Source organism: Stigmatopora argus, chromosome 9 (genome assembly GCF_051989625.1).
Source record: "Stigmatopora argus isolate UIUO_Sarg chromosome 9, RoL_Sarg_1.0, whole genome shotgun sequence".
Classification (NCBI taxonomy): Eukaryota; Metazoa; Chordata; class Actinopteri; order Syngnathiformes; family Syngnathidae; genus Stigmatopora; species Stigmatopora argus.
The window spans coordinates 17,470,366-17,486,399 of record NC_135395.1 but is presented as its reverse complement, the minus strand read 5'-3'; the positions used below and the strand labels follow the sequence as shown (position 1 = coordinate 17,486,399).

General features: G+C 40.5%; 1 protein-coding gene across 2 annotated transcripts in view; it reads right to left on the bottom strand.

Moving 5' to 3' along the window:
* rab28 (RAB28, member RAS oncogene family) overlaps positions 1–16,034 on the bottom strand; it is a 35,079-nt gene that overhangs the window by 9,396 nt on the left and 9,649 nt on the right. For both annotated transcript variants that reach the window (XM_077610228.1, XM_077610229.1), the window contains exons 3-4: positions 12,332–12,420; positions 10,259–10,388 (exon numbers count right to left, since the gene is read on the bottom strand). In XM_077610228.1, the coding sequence (XP_077466354.1) occupies positions 10,259–10,388; positions 12,332–12,420 (219 nt within the window). The remainder of the gene's footprint in view (positions 1–10,258; positions 10,389–12,331; positions 12,421–16,034) is intronic.

The window sequence follows — 16,034 nt, the reverse complement described above, 5'->3', positions numbered from 1 at the left end:
GTATTGTCATACATAAAACCTTATAAAAAATAATTAGGAAATGCAAAACGAAAAAAAATGAAGGCTCCATTCGTGTAATAGTAGTCATTTTTTGTGCATTTGTGCTGTGGTTAATATTCCGATAATCATGGCACTTTTCCGCATTGAGCTTTCTGTGGCGCAATCATAAGAAACAGCCACAAAAAGTGCACGGTTACAAATTTTGATGACCACAGAACTCAAGTTTCAGAATGTTTTGCTCACTTTTTAGGGAGAGTGTGCAGCCTTTAAAGAATCTTCACTGAATTTAACCACAAAAATTAAAGTACCAATGAAATTCTAGTATAAAGTAAGGATCAAAATCATGTCATTTTGCCCAGTGTGGTCTTTTTCAGTAGAATGAATAAAAGATATTTGATGTGGCGTCCCATTTATGCCTGCAATTGGTACTACAAACCTTTTACAACCTACAAAAGTCTCTCAAGTGCGCATTAAATCATTCTGAGCTCCAAATTACAATTTCAAAAGAGGCGGTTCCCGAAATAATTGTTATTTTGTTCACTGAGGCCCCACACAGTTATTGGCAAACCAGAGGAAAACTAACAGTGACAGTATTGTTTTCCATTCCGCACTATTTATTTTCTTCCACTGAAACAATATTTTTTTCAATTCTATCCCTTAAATAATACACAAGTGGCCACATTCTTAAAAAGACCGGATTGCGATTTCTCAGTCCGAATGGGAAATATCGCAGTTGCGCCCTCGTCGTCGTCGGCAACAAGGTGTCGATTCTGCGCTATCAATTAATTCCTTGTACGCGTTGATCTGCGCCAATATAACCGCTGACAGAATAATGAGAAGCAATCAGCAGCGTATTAAAGCCTGGCTAATAACATAATCGCGCCCGCTTCAAGCCAATACGGACAGATGAAGTGCTGTTTAGCGGGCCGGCGTTGCCGCCGCGCGAGCCTCCTCGGGGGAATCCGCTCGGAGGACAGAGCGCTCTTTGTGCGGCGGCGCCCCCCGCCCCGGTGGCCTGAAAGCGGCCGGGAACGTCGGGGGACTTGCTTTCCAGCGGGTCAGAAGTGTTCTGTCGACAGCTCATTGATCACAGCTCATCTTGTCATTCGATCGTTTTTCACCAAAGCCCGCACGGACCGGACGCACACGTGGGCGTCACGCACGCGTCGCTTTCGCACCTCGCCCTGGCGCCCTCCGCCTGGCTACACCATGTGGTCTTCCTCCCGCCTAGGTGGGGAATGTAAACGTCTGGCGGGATGTCGGAACGCCAGTAAAACGCGGGTCCGAGGGCCTCGCCGACGTTGGGCTGCGTTAGCGGGCCCTCAGGACTCGTGAAGAGCGAACAAAAGCCCCAGTACCGAGCTGACCGCACAAGTCGCTGCCCGGGGTTTTTTGGGGCTGGCAGCGTCTTTCAAGCTCTCCCGCCGCTGTTAAACTAAGTGGACTTTTATGGCGAGGCAGTAATGCGTGTCTCTGCGAGCCCCCAACGCAGTTATGCGGCGCAATATTTCTGCAAAGCACAGGGGAGCCTTCATCGTCAAACAAGTCACGTCACCCCGCCAATTTTACAGTAATTTTTACGTTCCCTGACGCGGAAAAAAATAGGACTCCACCTACGAGCTGGACCTTGAAGATTGTCAAAAAGTATTGCTTGGGTTCGGGTTTCATTGCCTTTTTAAGCAATGTTTCACGCTTAAATGAGATGGTCAAAAGTCCTCGTTCACATGGTCTAAGAAAAACAGCCATCACGGTATGAAATATGACATTATATCGTTACTACCGTATTTTACTGTTTAATATACCCCCCATTTAATATATATTAAAGGGCAGGGGTATATTAAATGGCGCACAAATGGGAAGGTACAATCCACTACGCACTCTTTATGCCGTGACGGGGTGCTTCAATGTTTTGCAGACTAAAACTACTTACTGCTGAATAAAGTCTGACTAGGAATTTTAATGAACTTAAGTATCTATAATGATGCTCCCATGAACACCATACAAATCTTGCCAAAAAAGCGGAGTTGCTGTTTAATATACCCGGGTATATTAAACGGCAGGGGTATATTAAATCATTTCAGATACCCGGGTATTTTAAACAGCAAAATACGGTACCTTTAAAAAAATTGACAAAATTCTACTAAGAATGAATGGAAAAAAAGTTTGTAAATATATACATTTTGTTTCAGTCACAGATCCTAAAGAATTGTGGAACTTTTTTTTATATTCTCTGTACACAATACCCAATCTGAAGACATTTACAGTCGTTTGTTTTAATCATTAAAACGAAAACTAACTCCTGATTTGAAATTAATAAGCAAGGCATAATTACCCTAAAAAATGTGCGATTTTACACAACCATCCTGCAGTCCGACTGAACTAAATGGAATGTTTTTTATCATAATTATACAAGTATAATGAGATTTAAAGCTTTCACCACATCGTGCACAAATAACGACAAATCGTCAAAGTTCCAAAAGTTGAAGAACCAGGTGATGCCATTAAAAATACAGCTTAGCTACTTTCTCGATACAAAGAAATTGCAGAGACAACCTGAATCTCCGAGGATGCCGTTTTATCAGAAAAGTGTCAAAGAATGTCAACTTTGAAGAGTAAAAATCAGAATCTGCTGATGTCAAAGCGGAAAGCCAATTTGTTGGGAAATGACAGAAGAAAAGATGTGTCATCCCGTCCGCAAATTCCTCCGTACCAATGTTCTGGAGAAGAAGTGAGGAAATAAAGTCTAGCCTGAGAATGATGACGCTTCCAGGACGCATTTAGGTCAGGTGGCTAAGTCGTGCTGTGCCATTCAAATGGCCCGTGACTGACCACACAAGACGCTATTGGAAGACTGATCATCAGCTGCATGTGCAACAATATTTGCTTTATGGATGGCTACAATGAATGAGGACTTTCCATGTTTTAACAGGCAGGAGAGTCAAAGGAGATGGGGAGAGGGGGCGCTGTGTGTGGGGGGAGGCGGGCGTGGGGTCTACGCTAAGCCAGTAAGTCGTCACAATTCAATCATAGAGCTCGCTTCAAATTTTATTGGGTGGCTCGTAGCCGTGGCGCCCCGCGTTGGAAGTAGCGCGTATCGGCTGAAACAAACCCCATCGAGGATGTCTTAATCCAAAGGTGTCAGACTGGGGTTGGTTCGCGGGCCGCTTTAACGTCAACTTGATTTCACGTGGGCCGGACCATTTTAGATATAATATTTAGATATTTTTTTAAATAAATGGATTAAAAGAACTGGATTAAAAACCCTGAATATTCAGTTTTTTATAGACCTAAAACAATGTTTATTTTAACTTTTTTTATATATATTTTTTTAGATTTTACAAAATGATTTTTGAACTAAAAACAGAAAAATTGATTAAAAAATGACAATGATTGATTTAAAAGGGGAACAATCAGGAAATTTAATATACATGTATAATCTTCATTTTAATTTGATCCTAAAACAGAAAGTCGGCACTCATGATTTACTTTCACGGCCACACAAAATGATGCGGCGGGCCAGATTTGGGCCCACGGGCCACCACTTTAACACATGTCTTAAATAGACTGATTTAATGTTTATTTGAGCTTTTTTTAGTAAGGGAAAATATCTTTTAATGATTATGTTTCATATTAAAGTGGAAAACAGAAAATATTTTTATATATTTTTAGGTTTTACAAAATGATTTTTGAACTAAAAACAGAAAAAATGGATTAAAAAATGACAATTATTGATTTAAAAGGGGGAAAATCAGGAAATGTAATATACATCTATACTCTTCATTTTAATTTGATCCTAAAACAGAAAGTTGGCACTCATGATTTACTTTCCCGGGCCACACAAAATGATGTGGCGGGCCAGATTTGGGCCCCCGGGCCGCCACTTTAACACGTGGCTTAAATAGACTGATTTAAAGTTTATTTGAGCTTTTTTTAGTAAGGGAAAATATATTGTAATCATTATGTTCCATATTAAAGTGGAAAACAGAAAATATTTTTATATATTTTTAGGTTCTACAAAATGATTTTTGAACTAAAAACAGAAAAAATGGATTAAAAAATTACAATTATGGATTTAAAAGGGGGAAAATCAGGAAATGTAATATACATCCATACTCTTCATTTTAATTTGATCCTAAAACAGAAAGTCGGCACTCATGATTTACTTTCCCGGGCCACACAAAACGATGCGGCGGGCCAGATTTGGCCCTCGGGCCCCCACTTTGACACTTGTGTCTTAATCAGAGGGCGTTTTCTCAGCACTTCTGAGTCTCGGCGTAATACGGTTGGACTTGAGGACCCCTTGTAACGCGATTCGAGATTTTCCACCGCTCGCGAAAAAGCAGCCGCCGCGGTGACGATGTGAACTTGATACGCCTGTGCTGACCCTTTGAGTGCGAATCAAGGGTGAAGAGAAAAAGGAAACGCTGGATTTGCTGCCAGCGGCAGACATTCCAGGATTTTATCCATCCGTAAACCATGCCTTAACGAGGTCTATGTACTGTATATACAGCGGTAAAGCTGCGGTCGCGCGACCTAGCGTGCGACACGGACACTGCTGACGTGTTCATCCCTTTAATTTGGGGAGGGGCACGGGAATAAGAGTGCTAGGCTTTTGTCCTACAGCGGCCATTGTGGCTCAAGCCTTCCCTCGGGGGCAATTAGGATCTTTAGTTTGTTGTAAGAGTACCTAAGTAGGAGTGGGTCGAGCCAGGAAAAACATATTTCGGCTCAAGCAAAAACAGAGGCGCATTGAGCTCCTCTGCACCCCTGGATTTCTCAGCGGCGCTCTAGTATTGAGAAATGGGCAGGCCGGCAGTCGGCAGACAGAAACGGTAACAGATTCGGCGGGTTTATCGTATCGCCTTGGGCTGAGGCTCGACATTGGCCGATAAACGGTTTGAAGGTATAGCGAGGTTTTTATATAAATAAAAAATCTGGGGATCGGAAATTCGCCATACTGTGAATTTGCTCGCATATAAGCCGCCTCCACGTATAAGCCGTACCCTTAAAATTGCCTTAAAATCGCCTTTAAATCGTTGAATGTTACAATTTTTCTCGTACAAGACGTCCCCGATTCACAAGTTTCTCCTCCATATTCATGGTTTTAATAGTTTGAAGCAAGGTACGCTTATTTTTTAAATTTTGTTGAGCATTTTATCGGTTTATCTTTTCTCTATTTTGAAATAAATGACCGCATCGGCCATATTGTCTTGCGTTATGGCGATTCGTCTTTGTCACCTTGCAGTTTTGTGCATGTCAAGTCTAATTTGTGCGCATATAAGCCGTAACCTCGATTCAAATTATCATTTTTTGGCGATAAATACAGCACATATGCGAGAAAATACGGTAAACTATTTTTGGGCTCTGCAATCTGTACCTCATAATATGATCCGTCTTAACAAAAGTCTTGATAAGTAGTGCAAAGGTGCCTTTGAAGGGGAAGTGAAGTGGATGGTGTTTTTTCAGGGCTTTTTATTGTTTTGTTTAATAACAAATTGTTGTTTTGTGTTTTTTAAGTGATTGTATGTTTTAGGATTTTAAAGGCTAAATAAAGGATGGATTGTTTACACTGTTGCCAAATTGAATTGTCTCTGTAGTTATGTTTTTAATGGACACCTAAGTCTTTTGTCTTTTAAAAATAGCCCATCACTTCGCTTCAGATACCACAATATTTTTGCCCAAAGTTATCATAACGGAATGAAGCCCTTCAACGTTGGCGGCGAGGATTTTCTCCATATTTTGACGGTGCCTGGGTGGGAGAAGTGCGATGGGTAACGACATGTGGGGAAATCCTAAGCGCCGCACTCAAATCAAACAGCCACATGTCGTTTGAGACAACAGCGACGCGGAGCCAACCAAAAGACATTAGTGTGAGCGAGGTTGGTTACACTCAAAGTACACACACAACCCAGAAACTAAGTGGCAAGAGTTTGTGACAGTCCAAGCTAGAATGCAAGACCAGGTAAGACACCACTGAGACGCCAGTAAGAGTTTTCCATGGAAGACCTGGGCGAAGGGGCCTCGAAAAAAAGCCCCATGAGTAATGAGGAAGGGTTAAGAGAACTGAACCCATTTAAGTCACCCAAATAAGGGCGAGGTACGCCTGTGATGGATGATCCCGGGGCTTCTAGGGGAGAGCACACTGGCGACGGGAAGGGTGGTGCTCGGGGAGCAAGTGGGACGCTTAATAAAAACAAATTGCTTTGAAAAATGCTGCAGACTGCCCACTTACACAAGCAAAAAAAGGACTTTTGTAGAAGTACCATTGAGGTTTTAGAGTTACGGATACGAACGCCTTCGAAAGAACTTCAGAAGCTAACAATAGCGTTTCAAATTTGGAACCACAAACCACTTTTTTGGACTTCATCTAGGACTCAACGTAGGGGGGCCATGGGGGGGCACCAGCCAACATGCAGGCAAGAATGCAAGCTATCTACGACATTAAATGCATGCAATAATGTGTTTAATACTTGTTTTGAAGAATACATTTCAAGAACAAGTGGCGCAATTTGTTTTTTTTACTAACATATGCATTTTTTTTTGGGGGGGGGGGGTTAGTTTAGAATGCGAATAGACGTTTACTTTTAAAGAACATATATGTACTTTTGAAAATATATTTTCACATCTTGAGAGAAAAAATGACTTCATTACAGTCAAATTTTCTTTACTTCTATCAGAATATTTTTTGAAACATAGTTTACTTTGTAATCCCTCTAACATTGAAAGCTATAATATTTGCTGAACGTTAAATTCCCAAATGGATTTGAGCAGGTGCTTGAAAAAATGTCTATCATTGTTACTTCTTCTTTAGCTTTGATGGCCGCTTAGTGACACACATTACACAAGTGGGATCAGCCTTGACAAGATGTGTTAAAAGACCTGAAAAAAAAATGAAGATGACGGAGCAGAAGGTGCGGCAAGTGAATACGTGACACCTGATGAGGTGCTGAGGTCCATGCATTAGACTTGTCTGCGAAAGTTAGCACAAATTTTCACTGTTCTACCATAAAAATGTACCTTGAGTTTTCATATACCGACTATAAGTCGTAGTTTTCATAGTTCAGTTCCTACTCAAGTGCGCTTATGTCTTTTTTGTCCATTCTGACTTCCAATAGCTTATTTTATTGTGTTTTTTAGCCTGAAGTTTTTTAAAAGATTGTTGATATGTTACATTAACTGCTGCTTATTATGTCTATTGTTCACTATGTTACTCTTACTTTAACATAAAATGTTCTTTATTTCTGATCAACTAAAGCAACACCCTAAAATGCACTTGCATTCCAGTGCGACTTATAGACCGAAAAATATGGTAAACCATCCCTGTCAATTTATACGTTTTTTGATCATTTCAAATTGTGAACGCCATATAACAAGTTTTGTATGGGATATTTTTAAGTATGTTTTTTTTTGTAAACCGATCTTGTTTTACCCATTTCAGCTCTAATCCGGATCGTCTCGGTTACTGGTAGCAGACGAAAACGTCATGGCCGACTGCTAATAGTATTGTCATGCTTTAAGCATGATATGCGCACTATATAAATATAGCGTGTCAGAAAGCCATCCACTTCGGAGAAAATTTTGTGAGTAAATATGTGCCGCGTTGCATTTGTACGTTTTTTTTAATCGCTTAATAAGGGGAATTGCAATCATTAATAAGGGGAGCAATTGGCCAAGGTTGACATGTATGGTATACTTTAGCATTCAAATCAACTCGTACAGCCCGCTGCTTTACCTAACGTATGTTTGGAGTGTCTGGAATGGGAAGTCCCATGAAAATCTAACACTGGCTTCCTCGCCGAATTGTGGTGCCGTTCTTCGACGCAAGAATCTGGGCAATGCGTCACGGTGAAAAGCCCGAAGCATGCCGCCGCCGCCGCCTCCAAAAGCACACATGCGTGCTTAGGTGAAGAAGAAAGGGGAGGTTGTTCTCGAGGACTGACATGGCGCAAGAAGGCGAGGTGAATAGAGGAGGGCAACCCTCGTGGAGAAACCAGGCTTATTAATGATTGCAATTCCCCTTATTAAGCGATTAAAAAAACGTGCAAATGCAACCCGGCACATATTTACTCACATAGGGCACACTTAAAAGTCTAAAATTAGCTCTAAAGTGGACGGGGTGCCCAATCAGTATGCACTAAATTCAAGATGGTGTAGATGTCGCTGTATGACGCTGACAGATTGACGGTCTGGGTACATTGCTTGCTGACGCGCTATTTTTATATAGTGAAAAGGATGGATGTGAAAGGGGAATACGCATGCTAAAAGCATGACAATATTAGCAGTTGATGATGACGTTTACGTCTGCGACCATTGCCGAGACGATCCGAAATGGGTAAAACAAGATCAATTTTTACAAAAACGTACTTAAAAAAAAAATTATCCTCCCATACAAAAGTTCCTATATGGCGTATGCCACATGTGTCCAAGTGGCGGCCCGGGGGCCAAATCTGGCCCGCCGCATCATTTTGTGTGGCCCGGGAAAGTAAATAATGAGTGCCGACTTTCTGTTTTAGGATCAAATTAAAATGAAGAGTATAGATGTATATTAAATTTCCTGATTTTCCCCCTTTTAAATCAATAATTGTCATTTTTAATCCATTTTTTCTGGGTTTTTAGTTCAAAAATCATTTTGGAAAATCTAAAAATATATTTAAAAAAAGCTGAAATAAACATTGTTTTAGATCTATAAAAAACTGAATATTCAGGGATTTTAATCCAGTTCTTTTAATCTATTTATTTAAAAAAAAATCTAAATATTATATCTAAAATGGTCCGGCCCACGTGAAATCAAGTTGACATTAACGCGACCCTTGGCGTACACAATTTGAAATGATTGAAAAAAACGTATAAAATGCGGGAAAAACGTATAAGTTTCCAGTTATGTTAATTACTACAAAATGAGGACAACGTTCCAATTGAAAGCATGAAAAATAACTGCTTGGAAATCACTTTTTCAGCTAATTTTAAAAAAAAAAATGAGTTTGAGTTTCGGACCTGAAATTCTTGCTTACATGTCAAAGCAAAATTTAGCAAATTGGGAAATGTATTTGCCTGAGGTAAGACTGAAGACATTTAATTTGGCTACGCCGGTCGTTAAGGGCCACTAAGCTTTGACTTCAACTTTATCTACGTGGAAATTTCCCCGGGTGTCGAAACACCCAAATCTCCCACAAGTCGGGTCCTCGCAGACACAAAAATGTCCTGTTTTTACAAGCTCCTTGTTATGACTGCTCGTCTATTTCGGGTTTCTAGCAAACATGTCACCCAACGGGTCCAACATCATGGGAACCGCTCGCAAAGACATCTCGACTCTAAAAGAATGCTACGTAATCACACGTTCATTGTTGCTGCAAACCAAGAATTCCACTTGCAAAAACACAAATACGACCGAGGTCCAAAGCGCGAAAGCCCCTTAAAGACAACACGCCAAGGTGCATAAATTCAAAGCGAAAGGCACTTCGGCATAAGCGAGACCGGATCGAGCGTTCGCGCCGTCTTAAAAAAATGAAGCGCTCGGGGTCTCCGGGGTGATTGATGGCTCCTAGTGGGGCAATCTGTGTGGGATCCCAGTTTTCTTTTATGCTCGGAAAACACCCATGGGGGTATTCTAAGCAGAAGAGCCATTAGAAGTGGGGCGCAACGGCGGGATATACGTACTTAAGTATTACAGTCTAAATAAAAGTGGCGCCCGCAACCAAAGCCGACATTTTTCTGCAGATTCCAGCGAAGACGAGAAAATGTGTTCGGTGCAGAACTCTTAAACGTGACCTGTGCCCCCCCCCCAAATTAACTTTGGTAAGCTGCTGTTTTGCAGAGGCCAATGGGCGAACTGTTCATCAAGGTTGGACACGCTGACAATTTACGATAACATGCCACGAATCCTTGACGGAGGACAACGCATCTGTCCGATGAGATGTCATGGTGACGACTCATTATTTTGGAGATAGCGGACAAGCCGTCTGGTTAACGTCGGAGGGGGAGGGGCTTGATGAGGGGCACCTCGCGGTGAGATGCAGATAAACGCTGTCTCCGGGTTTGGCGGTCGACAAATTCTGAATTATCGCAGCGGTGTTCGCAAACATCCGTACTCCCAACCCGGGCTAACTTCTTATCGGCGGGCTTATCGGACAAGATCGGTGGTCTGCGTACACGACACACTTACTCCTCCGCAGACGAACACGAAATGTGAACGGCATAGCGTTTTTTGGCGAGATTTAATCCCTGGCAAATTGTTTTGTTTTCATCTGTCAGAACTCACTTTTGTTGCCCACCAGGGAGACCACCGGCTGGATGTCGGACTCTTCGTTGGCTTTTTTCACCATGGTGAACCAATCCTCCAGATTTTCAAAGCTCTGGTAGTTGGTGATGTCGTAAACAAGAAGGACCCCCTAAATTGGGAAGGGACAGAAGATAATAAATATTATTATACATCTGGATTTGGCAATCCACAACATAGGAATGGAGTTTCTGGCTGTATTTTTATTTCTCAAATATAGTTCAGTTTTAACGTGGATGAACAGTTTGACACATTTTACTTCAATATTTCGGGACTTTTTCTTCTTAAATTTCCTTTAAAAAAAATCAACTAATATTTGCAACATGTTCAAATCTAATCGTTATTCAGAGTTGCCAACCTCCATCAACCCCGTTTCAGGAGTTTTATGTTTTCATCAGGAGTGAATGCGATTCACGCAAATTCAATCTAAAACATTTTTTTCTAAAAAACAGACAATTTAAATCAAATTTATTATCATGCTCAGATGATTCACAATGCACTCATGTTTCCGAATTCATCCGGTTTATAGTGCAATTGAATCAAATGTGCAAGTAAGCTGTAGCGATGGTGTGAATTTTAAGGCATTTAAATTGGAAATGTGCCACTTTTACGAAATATTTGCTTCCAAAAACATTCAGGTGACAATTTTTGGGATTTCCAAAGTTTAGGCAGGTTGTCCGGAATAAACCCTTGAAAATTAGAAGCTCTGCATTATTGCATGGCTATTCATTTTCTTTGAGTGTAGTGTTAATGGCCAAATGTCATCTCCAAGGCCTGGAGGAGAATGTAATCCAGTAAGATGACACGTTGGTTCGCCTTTGACTGCAGTGCAATTTTTCAACAGACGTGCACTGTCCCAACCTGCGTGCTCGGTGTTGACAGCTCACGATTCAGGCGAATAGCAGCCGTCCTAACGCAGACGACATGATTGATTACAGGATGAACAGAGCGGAACAATAGGTTCCAAACGCTGAATATCCAGAAAAGGGTTCACCTTTCTAGATCAGTGTTTCACAACCTTTTTGGAACTGCGGCCCACTTTTTGCATCAAAAAAATGTCAAGGCACAACACCATCTGAAAATCTTTTCATTTAAATGATGTCGCCTATATTAACAATAGTCATTTTCATCAAAGTTTTATCAGCAGGAATCACATTAAACCTCCAAATTTATCCCAAAATCATTTTTTTCACAATGACCTAATTAATGTCACCAAAAGTGAACAACTTTCGGTTCGAGTGATGCAAAAATAAGATATGTCATTTTTTTATCGCAAAATTTTATGACTCTTCTCCTAATATGACTTAATTCTCCAATTACGCAAAAAAAATGTTATGCTCACACAGACTTTACGTCGCCAAAATTCAATGCCCTGGAAATTAAAACAACTTTCGGTTCATGTTAGAGAAAAATAAGCAACAAAATGACTGTTTCACAATTTGAATCTTGTAATAGTATAATCCATAATTTAACATTCACCATATTTAGATTTTACGGTGCACTCAAGCCACCTCAAGCTTCCTAAATTTGACGTGAACCAAAATAATTGAATCTCTATCTTTATAGTAAGTCCAAAAAAGATGAGCTGAGGCCCCGATGGACCTTGCCCCTATCAACATGATCCAAATCCACCATTTTGGGAACGCTATCCTTTAAAAAAAAGTGATCCTATTGTTATTCTTCAAGGGAATAAAAATCCCTGTAATATAAGAATTGCAAGCAGTTGCAATACGCGGCGGCCTCGTCACTTTGACACAAATTGTGAGCTTCGAGCGGCCTGCTGCGTTCACCATCATTTCATCTGTCAGTCCATCGCTTAAGTTTATTATCATATGGCTCCAGCCAGGAGGTCTGACAAGACTGTAATAATAAGCGCCAGCGCGAGTCCCCGACGCAGCTCAAAACTAATCCTTCCTGTTCTTCCTATTACGCTCCCACCGCCGTGATGAGCGCTTTCCCTTTCCCGCACATGACTGGGACCATCACGTTAAAGGATGATGCATCTTCTTCCCGGTTAAAAAAAAAAAAATACGCCCAATAACGTGTGCGACTTACGTGAGCGCCGTATACGTATTTATCCAGCATTTTTCCTCCCAACGTTTGGCCGCCGATGTCCCACACCTGCAGGGTTACGTTCAGATTGCCTACAAGAGAAGAGAAATGCAGCATGACATAGGATTCAGTATTTTAAGAAAGCGGTGTGGTTGTTTAAAATACACAATGTGTGTTGTTTGATGTCAAGTTTGACAGCAAGTCATCACCGGGATTGGCAGTCAATTGCTTGTTTGTTTTGTTTAATTTTTCACCATCTGTTAAAGTGGGCAATTTTGGCAGATAGTACTTGTGTACGTGAATTTTTGTATAGGCACGAAAATATGTACAGTAAGCCCTCGATTATAAAAAATAAAAAATAAACTAATCTTCACTAATTTGCAATTTTTTTCCCGGTAATATTTTTAAAAAATAAGACTCAGCACTAAAGAAAAAAGAAAATTAATACTATTATCTTTTTTTAAGTTTATAAAAATGTACAAATCCACGCTGAAACTCAGCACTGAAAAAAACAAAAAAAAGGTTATAATAGGGGTGACCCTACTTTGCAATATTTCAATTGTTGCGGCCATGTCTGGTCTACATTAACCGCGATATTCGAGGGATTACTGTAGTATGCTATGGCGTAATAATAGGGGTGATCCTACTTTGCGGTTTTTAGATTATCGTGGCCATGTCTGGTTTAAATTGTCCGGGAAAATCAAGGAATTTGTGTAGTTGTATTTTTAGGCGCGAAAACATAGAATGGGAGTAATAATAGGGGTGATCATACTTTGCGATTTTTCAATTATTGCGGCCATGTTTGGTCGACATTATCCGCGATATTCGAGGGATTACTGCATTACACTCAATAGTTCCTATCTTGAAAGATCACAAATTCATATTGCAATTGTTAGAATAAATTACACACACCTTAATAAAAATTCTGGGATGTTTTTAATCGTTTGTTTAAAAAAATAAACTAAAAAAACTGGCTGAAACTTGTTTGGATGAATGTTAAAAAGTCAATTTTGATGACAGAAGGGCCGGAAAGAAATAAACCAGAGCTCCGTCATTTATGTGAAGAGCTCTCACAAATACATCCCAGAATTCTTGCCACCATGGCAGCGACAAGTGTTTGCATTGTGCCGCGTGTGTCATAACCCGCTGCTGCCAAACCCGGAGAGGTGAAGAGAATTATGCGCTGTTAAGGAAAATGCCAATAATTAAACAAGAAAATGGCAGGAAAAGAGAACTCCGGTCTTCATGGCCATGGAAAGCAAAAGACGGGCTCAAAAAAGTGGGAGCAAAAAGAAGAAGAAAAAACCCAAATAAATATTTTCTTCCTCTGGAAAATGAAAGGGGTGGTCAGAAAAAATAAATTAAAAAAATGTTGGATAGGAGGACCAGACAAGAAAGCCAAGAGTTTCTGCCATTAGCGTTTTGGACACGGCTGAACGACTTCCCCCTTTATTTTGAAGGCGAGGAGAGGAAACGTTGAGGTTCACAGTCACTACATCTAGACTATACAGCGTCAATGTAAAGCCACGTGGAGGAGGGTGATGAAGAAATTGCTCTTTATTTGTCTTGCCAAGGCTTTACGCTGAGCCAACGCCACTGGCATTTTTCTGCTTATGTTTTGGGAGCAAAGCTTGAAGGCCGACGGATAAACCTGGAAAAAGTTCATAGGATGGGGAAATGCTCACTTTCTAAAAATGTCTCGGTCCAGATGTCCTTTTTAAAATTATCTACGGACCTGTAAAAATGTTCGGAATAAAACTTATGGAGATGAAGACCTTTTTCGATATTGTTATTTTTTCTTTCAAATGTAAATAGTATTGCAGTTGACAGTTTGTATAAAAAAAATAAACGCCGTTGATTGATAAACTGTACGTTTGGGGTGGGCAATACCACATACTTTACGTTTTTTTAACCAGTTTTTGGCATTATTGTTCACTCAAAAAAAATTGACATTATAAATACTTGGCATTTACAAGACAGTTGTGCAATATTAAATCAAAATGAAACCAAAACAAATACGATATAAATCAGTAAATTCATGAAATGACTTTTTAAGCATTCCTCACGAAATGAATGACGATCCCTGTGACTATTATAACGAGTATTACCAGCATTACAAAATATATCAATTAAATTATACGATATCAATCTGTAAATCCATGAAATGACTTTTTCAGCATTCCTCAAAATGTCTCACAAAATGAATAACGATCCCTGTGACTATTATAACGAGTATTACCAGCATTACAAAATATATCAATTAAATTATACGATATCAATCTGTAAATCCATGAAATGACTTTTTCAGCATTCCTCAAAATGTCTCACAAAATGAATAACGATCCCTGTGACTATTATAACGAGTATTACCAGCATTCCAAAAAATATCAATTAAATAATTGCCCTTTAGTCCGATCCTTTTACTTGCAGGGTGACTTTTTAAAATGTGATTTTGCTGATCATTTGGTAATTTATCCTTCAGAAACAGACACAATAAAGGCATTGTCCACTGGAAACGAGAAGTCTTTGTACCTGGCTCGACTATTTTTGCAAATCCTCAAACTGAATCATTTGCCGGACAGCAGGTGGTGCAGGAGACTGGATTTTTTGTGCTGCAGCTTCTTATTTTTCAAGCTCGCTCGAGCTCTCGGGATGTGCCATCCTTACATGTTTGTAACGTGTCTATCAGAAAATCGGCACCTAACTTTATCAGGGGTAAAAAAAAAAAAAAATTTCTGAAACTCTCAAGTCAAATCTCATTTCCTGGTCACCACCCGTCCAGTCTTCCATTAAATACAAGGTTTTCTGCTCCATTGCCAAAATAGAGAGCTGAAAAATGATGCTTTTGCTAACATTTTCTATCTTAAATTGCTATCGTTGTTTGTTTTGATAAAATCGATACCCAATGAGAAGCCCGTATCGATAAGTCGTCAATGCCGAAGAATCGATACGACTATTCTCACGGTGCAGCCGAATTGTTAAGTATAGCATGGATTTCCAAGGGGACGATCAAAAGAAAACAAGTGAGATCATAAGAATGCGTACCTCTAATAAGTTGGGGTGTAGCTGCATTGGGACTTAACCAATCACATTCAATCACGTTTCAACTGGAGTCGGCGCACACATGCCACAATTTAAAGTGCCTCTGATTAACCCTAAATAAAGTGCAGCTGTTCTAATATGCTTTTGGAGATTTTTTGTTCCACGTTGTGAAGGTTTGATGCTAACCCTGACTGCTATTTGGAACTACTTCATTATTCCCTCCACCTTCACAAATGCCCAAATTCCAGCGGAAGAAAATCATTGTTGTGGCCGTAGCCCAGTTCGCAAAAAAAAACTGAATTCCCGCATTCGTCGCTGGTCTTCAACATCTGGACTCGAAGGCCTTTGTTTTTCAATCCCCTCAAAAGTTGTGTTCTCGTCGGCCTGGTCTCACCTCGCCTTTCCGTGGAAAATGTGCGTTACATTTGGGCCTCCGTGGTGAGAGGGCTTAAAAGTAACCCTGGACGTACACAAAGACTGCAGCGAAAGACGGTTTACGGCTCCGTGGAGACCCGGCGATGGTCTTCACGAAGTTGGAGACCACCCAGTTCGCCGAGCCACCCTCCTCCTCAGCTCATCAACACCCAATTCCCCAGAAAATGGGCTCTTTAACAACTCGAGTGTTGAGCCAGTATGGTTGCTGCTCCACTGATATAGATATATG